At 38.2% G+C, this 15,750-nt stretch overlaps 1 protein-coding gene across 2 annotated transcripts in view; it reads left to right on the top strand.

Annotated features, from left to right (window-relative positions):
• Positions 1-15,750, top strand: part of TPK1 (thiamin pyrophosphokinase 1) — a gene marked incomplete at both ends in the record, with an annotated part of 365,721 nt that overhangs the window by 53,621 nt on the left and 296,350 nt on the right. For both annotated transcript variants that reach the window (XM_080701459.1, XM_080701458.1), the window contains one exon: positions 13,648-13,719. In XM_080701459.1, coding sequence (XP_080557585.1) covers positions 13,648-13,719 — 72 coding nt within the window. The remainder of the gene's footprint in view (positions 1-13,647; positions 13,720-15,750) is intronic.

The following is a 15,750-nucleotide window of genomic DNA, read 5'->3' as shown; positions in this document are numbered from 1 at the left end:
TTAAGTGTATGCATTTTCTATTTAAGAACTGATCAAATTAAAAGATTAGTATTTTATTCAGAATGATTTTGATCATGTGGTAGGGTATTATATCATCAATGTCAATTAAAGAAGGTAGTTGAAAATACTTGGTTTACTTTGTAACTCAGAGTAATTGTAGTTATTTTCTCTTCTGAAACTATTGATCTCAAGAGAACACCAGTCTGTTTCTCTAATATGTCAAATTTAGCTTAGTTTGAACTTATTTAAATTATGTATTTTGAGATAACTCTGGGGGAGTCTATCTCTGAGCAAAACCCCCAATCCCCTTATATTTTTAATTTTGAAACCGGGTCTTGTTAAGTTACTAAGGCTAGCCTCAAACCAATGGTCCTTTTATCTCAGCCTCTTAAGTACTGGGGTTCTAGGTTTGCATTCAACTGGCCAAAATCCTTTTTAAGCAGAGGTGAGTGATACATACCTGCAGTACCGAAGAGGATGAGACAGAAGGATCATAACTTCTAGGCCAGCACATGATAACTTAGACCCTGTTTCAACACAAAAACTAAAAGGGGTTAGTATTGTAGTTCAGTGGAAGAACATCCTAGGATCCAGTTTCTAAATGTCCAGTTCAGCTTAGTTTGGACTTAGGCTACAGCATCTCATGCAGATCTTGAGAAAGCTCGATCAGGGGACCCGCAAAGGCGTAGATCCCCCATGAAGTATGTCTAGCATTCCCTTCTTTAAAAAATTATTTTAGGATTATTTGGATCAATATGTATAATTGGAATTTTATGTATAAGCATTATAACTAAAATTGATGTGGAGCAGCTTGTGAGAGACTCAGGCAGCAAAGATTTTTTTTCCCCAAGGATAAAGTTTGGGCCAAAGATTAAGTTCAAACTGACCTTAGTTTGGGCCAATATATAAGATTAAGTTCAAGTTGGCCTTGTGATGAGACAAAGCATACTTTCTATGATTATTTAAATGTCTGGGCACCCTGCCCTGAAGTCCGTAAAAAACTTTTCCTGTCCTTGTAGTTCCTGCTTTCATGGATATGCCTTGCTTTTTCTGCCAAAAAAAGAAAGCATAAAGATTGTAACAAATCCTGAAAGGTAGAAGTAAGAAAGAAGAGAGAAGCTGGAGAAGCTTCCATCCGAATAAAGTTTGAGAAGTTGCCATCTGGTCTCATTTGTCAGCGTCTTCTCTCACTCAACTTCGACTCTCCTCTCACCAACACACGAACCTCGACTCTTGCTAGGGCTGGACCCCGGCAGACTTATTTTAAGCTAGCTAGCTCTCTCTCTCTCTCTCTCTCTCTCTCTCTCTCTCTCTCTCTCGCGCGCGCGCGCGAACACATGCGCGCGCACACACACACACATGCAGATACAAAGAAAAATCTTTTCAGGGAATACTGAAACATGAAAAGAAAAGGTCTTCATTCCATCATTGTCTATTCTTTGCAATGTTATATGTGAAGTCCATGCAGCTTTGAAGCCCCCCTCCCCCCAAGTCAATCCTTGTCCCACCTGGCTGGCAATTATACCCCAGAAATCCCAGTGAGGGCTTTGGAGGACTGGTCTTGTTGCCACATGGGGCCTCTGTGGCCTTCATTCTCTTGCTTTCTTGACAGGACTCTGTGCATTTTGATGTACTTAGAAATGGATTGAGGTCGCAGGAATAGCTTAAGGGTAAAAGTTATGTTCTCTCTTTTAGAAGTATGTTCCAAACATATGTGGATTCTACCTTTAGGAAATGTTTTGAACTGACTTTTCAAGTGTGAGGACTATTGTAGGCCCAGCTGTCAACCCGTCAGAGCTGATGTGATAGACTATAATTTTCAGTACTTCACCATGAACTTTAGGGTTGCAGCATTACATTTTGAGCTTTCTGGGCAACGATTGATTTTCTTGATTGACAGGAACCACAGTGTGCATGGCCCAGGTCATCAGGGCAAGGGACAGTTGACGGAGCAGCTTTGAACTCTGTCAGCAACTCCAAAGGTGACCATGTGCCAAGATGCACAAGCCGGCTTTGTTCATTTGAGTTATAGTGGAAGTGTGTTTATTGCAAACAAGAATAGGCTAACCTTTTCAAGGGTGCAAAAGGAAACATTCCTTGGTATAGCCTTCTGCTTTTATTTCAAGAAAGATCAAAAACTTTGCCAGGCTTAGCCTCCCCTTTCCCATGCTTCTATGTAATAGAAGCTTACTAGCTGTAAAATACTGAGTGTTCTTTTTTCTCAATTAACATGAATTTTTAGCATATGTGGATTCATGGGAAAATTTATTGGGATATTTTGTTTATAGTGGCATAGATTTTATGTGATTAGGATTACTAAACTTGGATGAATCCATTATATTTGCATCATGGGAGGTAACACTTTTAGATAGAAATTGATTTAAATCATTTAGAATCTATTTATACTTTTAACCTGAAAGGTTGAATGATAATAACTGATATATATATATATATATATATATATATATATATATATATTAGATTTTTAGGGCTAAAAACACATTATATGGATTTATTTCTTCCCTAAGTAGGTGTTAAACACGAATACTTATTTAACTTGAAAGAAAATCTACTCATAAAAAACTATCTCCAAGCTCTTTAATTGAGGTAGTTGCTCTTGTGTGGACCAACTTCATATTCATTAGCTATATCTTTGAACTGTAATGATCAGAACGCCATTTAGCTGTTTGAAGGCAAGACTATCTCTTGTTGTTGCTATCTTTTCTAGGATCCTTCCTGGAACACTATGTATAATATTTATTTTAAGAGTAGTATCCAGAGCTTTAGGACCTAGAATGGGCTATTAAGGTTTAGGAGGAGATGATTTCTTTCTGCTTGAAATTGTTTTGGGCCAGTACCAAGAGAAGATCAAGGAAGTACGGAGACAGATCAAGGGAAGTACTTTGATTATTAGAGCAAGTTTATGATAGATGCACTCAAAGTCAGAATCCAAAGAGCTACTCCATAGATACAGAGTCAAAGAGCTATTCCATAGATACTGCGCGCTCTCTGCGTATGTGGCGCTACTGTAGGAAGTGGATTTAGGGGATTACGTTCTCCTACAGAGAGACAGATGTTAGAGAAAAAGGAGTGGCAAACTGGTGATGAATTTACCAGAAAGAACAGATTAGGTTCAGCGTGCATGAGCAAATGGTGGAGGCATTGCTTTCTTTTTTTAAGGATTACCAGGAAGTTCTAGGGTAATTCACATTCTAGGGAGACCTGAGTGATTAGCATGAAAGTCTAAGTGACTCACTCACTGAATACGTGGCTATCCACAGTAATGTGTAAAAGGTAGAAATGTCACTGACAACCTGAGGCATAGACAGGAGCAAGGCCAGAAAGGAGGGGGATAGGAGATAAAGGTAGGTACAGAAAGAGAAGCCAAATTATGTAGAGGCGTGAAGGTGACTTTTAGGAATTTGATTTTTTCCTTGAAGGGGATACACTGGAGTTTTCTCAGTAGGGAAATGTGTTTGATTGGCATCTATCAGGGGGCTTTGTGGAGAGTAGAATATGGGATGCTAGCCTGGGAGCCAGGAGGCCAGTGAGAGGGCCATAGGCATTCAGAAGTAAGAAAGGTTTATGTGAAATAGCCCAGGAGTGGAAGAGATGACTCTGGGGCACACAGCACGGTGGATGCAGCAGGTTTGGAGGGAGACAGGGTTGGTGGGAGTTTGATTCTGAACATGTTAAGTTTGAGATGTCTCTTGGCTATCCCAGTAGAGTTGTTGAGTAAGCAATTTTCCATACAGTTCTGGAGTGTAGGGGAAACCCCAGGTTGGAGACATAAATATGAAAGTCACTCTTTTGCATGGAGGTGATTTTTTTAGGGAGTAGGAAGATACCAAGAAAAGGCCCAAGGGGTAACACTTAGAGCAGGGCTACATGCACAGTGTTTCATCAGTGGGTACTTACTCAGTGCTCTTTGTGCAGATGAGGAGCAAGTAGCAGGAGACAGAGGAATGTTGGTCACACAGGAGGACAGCTAGAGGGTGTTCTCCATGAAGCCAGGGGTGACTTGCTTCAGGAAGGGATTGTTCAAGGAGCGATCCACTGTCACAATGGATTTTATCATAGGTGGTCACCGGTGGCCCTGGCAAGCAGGATTTCATGAAGATGAAGCCCTCATTGAAGTGAACTTTTCTGAAAATCAAAACAGAGAGGTGGGGTGGGAATTGAAGGTAATATAGTATAGTGACCGTCTCACTAACTGTTTCAACCAGGACACTCTGCAAATGTAAGGGGGTCCAGTTTATTATTGAGCTTATGTAATGTGGGTAAACTATATGGTTGGTCTTGAGGGATGGCATGAAAGATTTTTAAAGGAAGCAACTATTTCTTTCTTTCTCTTGGTTTACTTTCTTTGAAGCAATTTCTTATATATGACTCACCAATTCTTCTTAGTCCATTGGTAATTCAATTATTTTAATAGATTTTAGTGTGGAATATTTGTTCAGAGCTTTTTAATAGTACTGCTTTGTCCATGTGCAATTTATTTCCTCAAAGAACAAATTGAGTAGACAGCCTTGATTTCCCTATGCACACTGAAAAAAAAATCCTGTGCTTGAATATAGAAGTCTGTACAATATGAATATGAAACTCAGTGCCCTAGAGTTTCCATTGTTTAATTGGAATACTTCTTAAGGATGAGAGATCTATAATACTGGTCTTAGGTTCTTTGACAAAATAGCTGATATATATATTTATCATGCCATGAGTTTTGGCTAATACTGATTTTCTCTGAGTTCCAGTATTTTTAAATAAACAGGGTATATAAGTCCTTGATGACTTGCCAGTACATTTGAGTAATTTTTTCTATTAGAAGTTGTGATTTATTTTAATGTATGTTCATTCAAAGTACTGGTCTTCGATTTTTATTTGATTTAAAATTTTATAACAACATTTTTATTTTTATTTTATTTAAAATATTTACTTTTAAAATAAAAATGTTTTATTTCATTTCATGTTTGAACCAAGGTCTCACCAAGTTGCTGAGTGCCTCACTAAGTTTTTGAGGGTAACCTCAAATCTATGATCCTCCTGTCTTGGGCTCCCAAGTACTGGGATTATAGATGAGTGTGTGCCCCTGTGCCTGGCTACGTATCGGGTTTTACAAAGGTGACTTATTTATGTTGGTTTATAAAAATTTATAAAATTTATTATTGTGTACTATTTTTTCCATGCATTACCTTGTTCTTTATTATTCTTATTTTACTAGTTATAGCTATAAATTTTTAGAAAATAGCAGTGAAAAAGATTGAGATAAAGATGAATGAACAGCATTATAAATGCGCTTTCTGAGGGCTCTATACCTTCATTACCCTGGTGTCCCCAGGCACCATATCAGTGTCTTTTAACTTTTGTTGTTCATTAGAGCATCTTACCTGCTTTAAAGAAACCACAGTGCACAGGCCCTAGTGTAGGCACCTTGACTCAGAATCTTTAGGGGAAGAGATTTGGGCATGGTGTTTTGTTTTAAATCTGTGCCTCTGCTGTGCAGAGAAGTTGAGGTCTACAGTATATCTGCAAGGGTAAATTTATTACTTGTGCTAATTGATGTAAGTCTCGAGTTTTTATCTTTTTACATTCAACCCTCCCTGCCTGTCTTCTTCCCTTCAGTCCTGTTTCCTTCCCTTTCTTCCCCTCCTCCTCCCTCCCCACCTTCCTCCCTTCCTTTAGTTTTGTCAAAGCTGTAAAATTTCATTAAAAACTTAAGTGCTGGCTGGGCGTGGTGGCACACGCTTGTAATTCCTGTGTTTGGGAGGCAGAGACAGGAGGATCGCGCAGGTTCGAAGCCTGCCTCCCTGGCTTAAGAGACCCTGTTTCTAAATAAAAATAAAAAGATAGGTCTGGGAGTATAGCCTGGAGGTAGAAGGGTTTCCAGGAACCCCAATACTACCAATAGTAATAATAATAATAATAATAATAATAATAATAATAACCTTAAGTGCTAGTTTGAGTAGGTAGAGGTGAGCAGTTCTGCCATCTACTTTAAGATTTTTGCTTTTGAAGAATTCGTATTATCTTCAATATGTGTTGAAGGATATTCTTTAGTTACCTATTTTGTGAGGATTGCTTTATGCAAAACTAACTGACCCTAGTTTTACTTTGCCAGGCACAGAGAAATTTCAAGTTTTGTTCATACACCGCAGGAGGGGAGTTCAGTGAGGGGAAGCGCCTGCCAATGCTGTGTGTGGCAGAGCTCACACTTTTTCTTAGGACCTCTCCTCCACACCAGATAAACCAGGACCACCTAATTGCAAGTGTAAGAGAAGCCCTCATGCTGGCCTGCATATCATTACATTTTATTTTTTTTTACTTAGCCTAGCATGGTGGCTACACCTGTAATCCCAGTACTTGGGAGGTTGAGACAGGAGGATTGTAGGTTCAAGGCAGCCTCAGCAACCTATCAAGACCCTGTTTCAAAACAAAAATATAAAAATAAAAAGGACTGGGGGTATAGCTCAGAGATAGAATGATTCTGGGTTCAGTAACACACACGTACACACAAAAGCTTTATTTTTTAAATATTTATTTATTTATTTATTTATTTATTTTTGTGATACTGGGGTTCCTAGAAGCCCTTCCACCTCCGGGCTACACTCCCAGACCTATTTTTTACATTTTTATTTGGAAACAGGGTCTCCTAAACCAGCGTGTGCGGTTGGCTTCAAACCTGTGCGATCCTCCTGTCTCTGCCTCCCAAGTGCGGGGATTACAAGCGTGCGCCACCATGCCCGGCTAATTTTTTTTATTTTTAATTAAATATATACTAAAGTATTTCACTCCTGAGTTGCATGACTACATTTTTGACATCTTGATTTCCAGATGTGAATAGGCTTTTTGTCTGTATATAATTCAAATAGTTTTGTTCTTTGAGATCTAAGTGAAAAAATAATTGGCTTTCTTGAGATTCTTTGTTGTACTTATTTTACCTTATGAATTAAAAGAAACTCTTAATATAATTGCAGAGTTTTTTGTGGTGCTAGGGATGGAACCCAGGGACACTCTACCTCTGAGCTACACTCCCAGCCCTATTTTTTATTCTTTATTTTGAAACAGGGTCTCATTGAGTTGCAAAGGGCCTCACTAAGTAGCTGAGTCTGTCTGCAAACCACAATCCTGGATTTATAATTGCAGTTGTTTCCCCCCCCCCCCGCCCCGAGAGATGGAAGAGAGCTGCCTGTGCTTTCTTGGCTAGTGGGAATTTTCCTGGCTTTATTCTTCAAGGCCAAACATACTTTTGAACTTTTGTCGTGATGGTAAACACTTTTTGTCTCCTAGAATAATCACTCAGTGAACACTTTAGAGGTTAGAACAGAGTTTTCACGCAGTCCCATTCAGAGTGTCCCTTACACTAACATCTCACATTCATGAGATACAGCTGTTATAATCGATGAGCCATTATTGATACAGGATTATTAACTTGTTACTAGTTCCATAGTTTACTCATATTTTCTTAGTTTATCCCTAATGTTCTTTTCTGTCCTAGGATCCCATCCAGGAAACCACAACATATTTAGTCTTAATATTCTCTTAGGATCCTCTTGGCTATGGCAGTTCCTCAGATTTTCCTTATTTTTGATCACCTTGGCATTTTTTGAGGACTATTGGTAAGGCTTGTTATATAATACTCCTCTGTTGAAATATATCTGATATTTTTCACCTGATTGAACTTGGGTTATTATAGATTTTGGGAAGGAAGAGCACAGAGCTAATGTGCTATTCCATCACAAAATGTCCACGGCATACACTATAGGACTTAAGGCATTTTTATCAAATTTCTCCAACATCAAGATTCCCCCCTTTTTTACTTTTTCATAGTATACTCTGTAGAAGGAAGTTCCCTAGAATAGCTGATAGACGTGTACCCCTTCTTTAATGTAGAACATCATGTAATTTACTTGGAATTCTTACACCTGCAAGATTTTTCTCTTCTCCCTTTATTTTTTTAATGTGGTAGTGGAGATTGAGCCCCAGATCATCCTACCTCCGAGCTACACTTTCAGCCTTATTTTTATGCTTTATTTTGAAAAAGGGGAGGAGGAAGGACTTACCTCATTAAGTTGCTGAGACTGGCTTTGAACCTGGGATCCTCCTGTCTCAGCCTCCTAAATACTGGGATTATAAGTATGCCACCAAGCTGGGCATGGTGGTGCACATTTGTAATCCCAGCATTTAGGAGGCTGAGACAGGAGACTACGGTTCACAGACAGCCTCAGCTACTTAGTGAGGCCCTTTGCAACTCAGTGTGATCTTGTTTCAAAATAAAGAATAAAAAATAGGGCTGATGGTATAGCTCAGAGGTAGAATGCCTCTGGGTTTCATCCCCAGTAACACACACACACACACACACACACACACACACACACACACAGTATACCAACATGCCCAGCTTCTCCCTAATTTTTAATTAATTCAACAATATGTTACATCACCATGAGCTCACGGATATTTATTCTTATACTTTGAATGAGTATTTTATATTTTAATTACAATCCAGTGTACCGTTATTTGTTTTGTGGCTTACATTGTTCTGCTTTTGTTCTTTGGGCCACTGGGAGCTCTTCCAGTTGGCCACTGGCTCCCATATCATGCTCCCCAGGTGGGTGTTCTGTGGGTTTATTTTTGGGAACTCCTTCATTTCTGGTACTAACTAATGCTGCAGGCTCACCTTCTGTATTTCCTTCCTTTCTTCCTTATGGAAGCAACCGTTTCTCCAAAGAGAAATTCTAACATATATGACAGAAAATAGAAGGACATTCAATAAAGAGAGGTGGGTAACACCTCCTTTTCTCTCAACATCTGAACTGGCTGATTTTAATTAGTTAGTCTTTAATCTTTAGAGTTTTTAGCCCAAGGTTAAACTTCACCTTATTTTAATTTTGATGTCATAAACTTTGGACTTTATATTTAATTCAGGATTTGGATGCAGTTTGGGGCATTTTGATTTCAGTACAACCATGATCAGGGATTTTCTATCTCCTATAATTGAAACCCTGGTGAGAAAGAAATTCAAGGACTTTTGACTTAATATTTCAAGAATTAAGACTAATCTGTATTTTTCTTTGTTCTTTAAAATGGAATGCATCATACATTTTTATAGATAATGAAAAAAGTTCTGTTGCCATTATGCTTGAAATCCTGCCATCTGTGCCTACATTTGTCTTTGAGATTGCCTTAGGACACTTGATTAAAAAAATGTAGTCTTTATAACATAATGAGGAAGTTCTTCATAAGTCTTTTTCTTAAATCTTTTTGCATATCCCGGGAACAGTATCAATGTGACAACTTGAGAAATACTTGAAATAAGACTATTAATTTTCTTGCTTCGGAATTTTTTTTAACTTCTTTCTTTCTTTGACTCTTTCAAACTTTCTGTATAATTAGTCAGAGGTATTGTCCCATAATTCAGTATTGGAGAGTGATACGGAGTTGTGCTGTGGAGAGACGCCTGTGCTGAGATACTCCTGAACAGTGGTTAGGAACCATGTTGTTTCTGGGTGCCACCTTGTCTACAATCTACTGCGGATTAGTAGTCATAGGGATTTGAGTATAACAGGAATGCCATAGTGATTTTATCTAGTTATTTGATAGGAGCTTGAGTTAGAAAAGGAAAACCTATCAGACCCTATAAGAAAACTAAGCCAGATTAGAAAATGCTATCAGATCCTATTATCTAAATAGCCCAACATATAGAAACAGCTTAACATAAATGCTATATACAGAATAGCTAAAGCAAATTCTTTATTATTAATAACATCATTAGTAAATCATAACTAATACATTTTCATATGACTTGGCTCTTTTACAAGGGGAATGCTTTCCTGGGTATTGTCTTAATGAAAGTATTGGTTTAAAAGAGCAGTAATGTGGACAGTATCAGATTGCTCTTTGAGACACACACACACACACACACACACACACACACACACACACACCAAAAAAGATGAGCTATCAAAACATCAGTAAAAGAAAGTGGTTTCATTCCTTCAGTTAAACTTGTACAACACTTTGGAATGTCTCCTTTGGCAGTGTCTACCTTGTGATGCAGAGAAGGACCAGTGGCTTATCCAGATGATTTGCTTCTTGCCATTGACATCCTACTGAGAACTGCCAGTACCTGCCAAGCTCTGAGTCTCACACTCATGTGCCTCCAGGTTGTACAAATGGATCAGCCAGTGCTTTCTTTCCTGCATGGTGATGCTTGCTTTGCTCTTCTTCAGAGTCATCTCCAAGTCATGTCTAGGACATGTCTACCTTAGCTCTGCCCGAACCATCACCACATCTATTACAATTAGTTTTCTCTCAATAAAACATGGAAACATAAAATAACATTGATATACACAAAACAGGAGTGGTGTGTGTGTGTGTGTGTGTGTGTGTGTGTGTGTGTGTGTTTGTTTCTGCAGCACCTATTTTAGGCCTTGCTATGGCTTGTCTGAAAGAATGAGTGAGTGGCTGGCACATTAAGGTTGTTTTGCCCACTACTGAGCTGTTCCATCTCAGCCTGGGAAACAAGCACCATCTGTGTCCTTGGAAGCAGTACAGTGATAACAAGTCAGGAATTTTGAGAGTTTCTTCCATGGACCACCTGAGTCAGACCACCACATGTAACATGCATATTGCCTTACCTCTTGCCCAGAGATAAGGTTTGCTAGGTCTTGGACAAGGTTCAGAAATGTTTGTGTCTCATAGGCTACCCTGGGTGATTTGGAACAACTAGTAAAGATGGATGGATGGAAGGAAGGAAGGAAGGAAGAATGGAGAAGAAAGGATTTGCAGTTTCCCTGCCTTCCAACAAGTTCTTCCAAAGTAGTGGCAGGAGCTTTATGTTCATTTCTGACTCCTGATCTCATGGTAGAGCCAAGGGCACTTCTCAGAAATAAGGTCAAGATTAGGAAGGGGCTTGGAAGTTTATTTTTTCCTTATGAAAAAGAAGCTAGGAAGCATCAATGCAGCGAAGAATGGGCATTCATGGAGTCACCAGAAGCCTAGGCCCCCCTTGCCTTTGCTCATCTTCCTATGATCCGAGGTGGCTGCTAGACTTTCACCCCATCAATCCCTGCTCCGGATGGCAGGATGGAGAAAGGAAAGAAGCAAAAGTGAAAGCCTCTCCATTTTAAGGAGACTCCCTAGAAGTAATGTGTAAAGGTTCTGTGAATATCTCCTTGGCCAGAAATTAGGTCTCATCCCATTTTGCTACAAGGGTATCTGAGTTGTAGAATTATTATTATTTTTTACCAGGACAGCAATGTTCTCAGTAAAACACATAAAGAAGCAGAAACAAAAATAGATAACAAACCCAAAGCTTTTTAGGATTGTTACTCAAAGGAAGAGACTTTTTGGTCATGGTGGTACATGTCTGTAGTCCCAGTACTTGGGCAGCTGAGACAGGAGGATTGCAGGCCTCTTGTCAGCCTCAAGAACCTAGTGAGATCTTATTTCAAAAGCAAAAAGTTAAAAAGGGCTGAGGGTGTAGCTTGGAGGAAGAATGCCCCTGGGTTCAATCCCTAGTACCCCCTACCCCCCCCCCACACACACACACAAAGAAGAGACTATTATGAGAATACTTTTGGTCTTTGCTACAATCAAATCTCCTAAAGCTACACTAATATATACTGAGATTCCCTCCCTACAAGTGATTTTACCAGTTTTTTCAAAACCAACTATCATCACCATCCTATTTATTTATACCTCTTACTTCTAGTCCCCAGAATTGGTGCACCAACTTCTAAAATTATAGCCTAGCCATATCCAATGTCTAGAACCACGATTGGATTTAGTTAGCATCAGTTGTATTTCTACTTTGGAAATTGTGAATTGACAGCTCCTGTAATCTGTTTCTTTTAAAGCAATCATTTTCAAATATTTTACATTGGGCTCTAATTCTACATTTTCCCTTCTTATATTGTTTTAACTTTGTCACAAATGGATCAGATTTTGTTGCCTCTTTGTTATAGCTCCATGCACCTTAATCTCAGCTCCTGGAAGAAGAGCATGCCTGCCAGATGTCAGACTTTATCGCTTCACTACTGTGTGGAGTGGTATCCAATCAGCTGTTGAAGAAATAAATGGCTAATGTCCCTTTGGTTTTTACTTCCCTCCCCTACTTAGACTATGAGAATGGTTTATAATCTTACATTTTAAGGAGAGCTGCCTATCCTTCTTTATTAATCTCCTCACCATTACTAACTCTGTGGTCTCTACTATCTTCAGTCTCCCTCTGTGAATTTTCAGATTGTTCTTTGAGGTCCCGCCCCCTCCACTGGCCTCAGTGTTTAGACTCCTTGACTCCCTGCAGCATTATCTCTTATTGACAGCACGGTTCTTAGAATACTCTCTTACCTCTTTTACCTTTCTTCCTTTTGCTTCCGCCTTTCCTTTGTGTTGACCTTCTTGTCATGGTGAGCAAAGCACAGTGAGGTTGCCTTCCTTCTTTATTCTTTTTTCTCCTTAAACTTTTCATGCATTAACTCAGAGCTGCTCTGCTGTTTTACCTTCTGCTCTTATCTCTGTGTGGACATGTCCCAAATATACATGAATTGATGTTGCTACTCATTCTTCTATTACTCTTAGGTAGTTCCTCATTGTCCCAACTTAAATTCCCGTGTTAACATTGTTTCTAAAATTTGTGATGTTCTTGTTACTGTCTGAGGCCCATGACTTTAGGGCATTATTTCTTAAACTTGCCAGTGTAGTAACTCTGGTGGCTAAAGGTAGCATTCCCTTTAGGCTGATTTCTTTATTTGAAATATCTTTTATTCTTTCCAAGTTCTTTTTCTTTGTAAGATCAAGTTCAAAAATGATTTCTAAGATGACACCAGACCTTATTGACTTTCTGTCCTTTGAACATCTGCCATTCTCATTGAACTGTTTATCTGACCCTACTCATTTACCTGTATTGTTGAATAAGTCATCCTTATTAAAAATGTCTTATCTCATGAATGCTTTGCAATCTTATTCCCCTTTATACTCCTAGGTAGATAATTGACACTTAGTAATGTTTACTGTGGATGGTGGAACACAATTTTCATTTCCTTATCTTGTTCTAATAGTGAAATTGCTTTTAAAACAATTAATTTTTCTTATCACCAAACAAACATTTGATTTTTACAAATGAAATGGATAGTGTGAGGAATGAGCTGAATGACAGATTTTCAATAGCCTGATTACATACTGCTTTGTACTACTTAAGGTTCATTAAAAAGTCATAGAGTGTCGGAAAAGTAACTTTATTTCAATCTTTCTTGGTCTTTGCAGTGGCGTCTAAAAGCCTGGAATAAAATAGTCATAGAAAGACCTCATATGATTTTATAGAAACACATGCAGGATTTTCATTAGAAAGTTCAAAATAAGCTTAAGGATGGAGGGAATGAAAGAGAGAAGGGGTGGAGTTAATGAATGAACTAGATTGACTGTAGAAGCACACACCCAGCAGAACACTTGGTTAATAATGTCAGGATGATATGAGACGTGGCAATAGGAGGGTAGACCTATCAACATGGGGGGTTGAAATTGGGCTCTTTGTATATTGAATATCTCCATCTTTTATCTATTATCTTACCAAATAAGAGTAAAATCAAACAAAAGACAAAACTTCGTATAATTATTTATCTATTTTATCTTTTTTTTTTTCCACAGGGAATTTGAAGTACTGCCTTGTGATTCTTAATCAGCCTCTGGACAAATGTTTTCGTCATCTTTGGAAAAAAGGTAATCTTAATTAGTGCTTATTTTTTTTTTGTTTTGTTACTCTATGTGGTAATGTAAACATGACTATTAAGGGTGCTAGAACCTGGCTGAAACACCAAAAGGTTGAATTCATAATAAGGTGATTAGATTATTGAATTATTCAAAGAATTCATTATTGCTTCCCTATTAACCTATTAATATGAGATATCCACAGAATGGACCTTCAAGAACAGAATTTTAGAACTAGTGTGTGGGTGTGAATCCTGAACAGTCAACAAATATTTGTTCATGTGCAAGTATTTATGGCATCAGTGATACTAGAAATGAATCTATATACCTTATTTGTTTCAGCATCCCATAATAAGGCATGTGCGAGTAATCAGGTTTGCCAAATTAAAAAAAGAAACATGTTACATATGAGAATCTCTTGGAATGCTGAAAAGTATGGATGCTGAAAAGTGTCGTTAAAAATGTGAGTTTCATAAAATTAACACTTCTGATAGGTTTTTATGTAAGGAACTAGCCTTATTAGCTATTTATTTACATTATTTTGACTTTTATGATATCAACTCTTTGCTAGAAAGCAATATTAAATATCACTTACTGCTTAAATGACTGTTCTTCCACAAAATCTTGAGATTTTTTTGCCCAAGATAATACTTCTGCTGAGTAATTAATGTAAGTTTTAGACCAAAGTAGATAAGCAAAAGGATTTGGTTCTTGATATATTAAGGGATATTACTGTTTTTACTCTCAATCTTGTCTTATCACAAAACTCTTTAATATTCTGAACATTAAGGTTATGTGTCTTACAGTATAAACCCATTATGTTAATAAGCTCACTGTAATAATTTTCTGTAGGCAGAAAATTTGTGATACTGGAGGGAATAAATGATCATAAATGATATTATATAAAGACTTTCTTGTCCACTATAATGACAAGAAAAACTCTTGGTATTCTACACATATCCCTCTTTAAGTTAACCAACTTAAAATTTCACATTATAATTGAACTAACATTGCCCTCAAGATTTGAAAATTATTTAACAGTGGTTTTGTTTTTAGTACTTGGTTATTGGTATGGCATATACCTTAAGGTGTTTTTCTTTGTTTTTGTTGTTTTTGTCACTGTGTCTCCAATGATGAGTGCAGTGTTCAACACATCATCGCATAGTAATTACAATAAATAAGAGAGTAAATTTAATAGGGTATGCATTGCGAGTAAATATAGAATAAACTCTGCACATCCTTTTGTAACCTATATTTGCTGTACAGCTTAGAGGAGGAGAGATGCACTTGCTTGTGGTTTCCCTGGAGATTTTTGGGTCCAGCCCATGTAAAGCCGGGGACCGCAGATCTCAGGGTATGGTGGCAGGAAGCAGAAAGAGGGCCAGGCAAGGTTTCACTCTCACATCAAGAAGGCCAGAAGCAAAGAGAAAGAGAGCCAGGAGAGGAGGGACAACAGCCTCAGGGGCCCCGTAGCGACCAAGCCCTGCTTCCAACACTGCCACCTTGTTTCCGTGAGGATTAGGGGGATATTCGGAATCCAAACCATTACAGTGAGCATGTGATTTAGTTTAATTGCAAATATTAGAAACAGATCAAATGTTCATTGATATGAACTATTGGAAACCTTAGCAACTGAAAACTACATTTAAGGAGCCTCTGCTATTTGTTGGGGGGTTTGAAGGACCTGATTTGGACATAGTGTAGAGAGAGGTAGGTTTATGAGCTGACTAAGCTTCTCATTTGGTTAGTTTTTCTGCAGTGAGACATATTGGAAAAAGTCTTGTGCTAGGCACACACCAACAAAACATTTGATTTGTATGAAAATGATTACCTTGTCCAATCTGCTCTTAGACAAGGACTGAAAGTATCTAAAGTGTCAGCCGTACTGAAGTGGTTAGCTAAGTCTCATGGCTGTAGTCATTTTCTGTAGGTTATTGAAATCTTAGGTACTTTTCTTTTTTTTTAGTGTGTGGTACTGGGGGTGGAACTAGGAGCTTTTCTACCTCCGGACTATACTCCCAGACCTATTTTATATTTTTTATT

This window comes from Muscardinus avellanarius (assembly GCF_963383645.1).
Source record: "Muscardinus avellanarius genome assembly, chromosome: 9".
Classification (NCBI taxonomy): domain Eukaryota; kingdom Metazoa; phylum Chordata; class Mammalia; order Rodentia; family Gliridae; genus Muscardinus; species Muscardinus avellanarius.
Note: the sequence above shows the minus strand (reverse complement) of the source record. Positions and strands in the feature narration are given on the sequence as shown.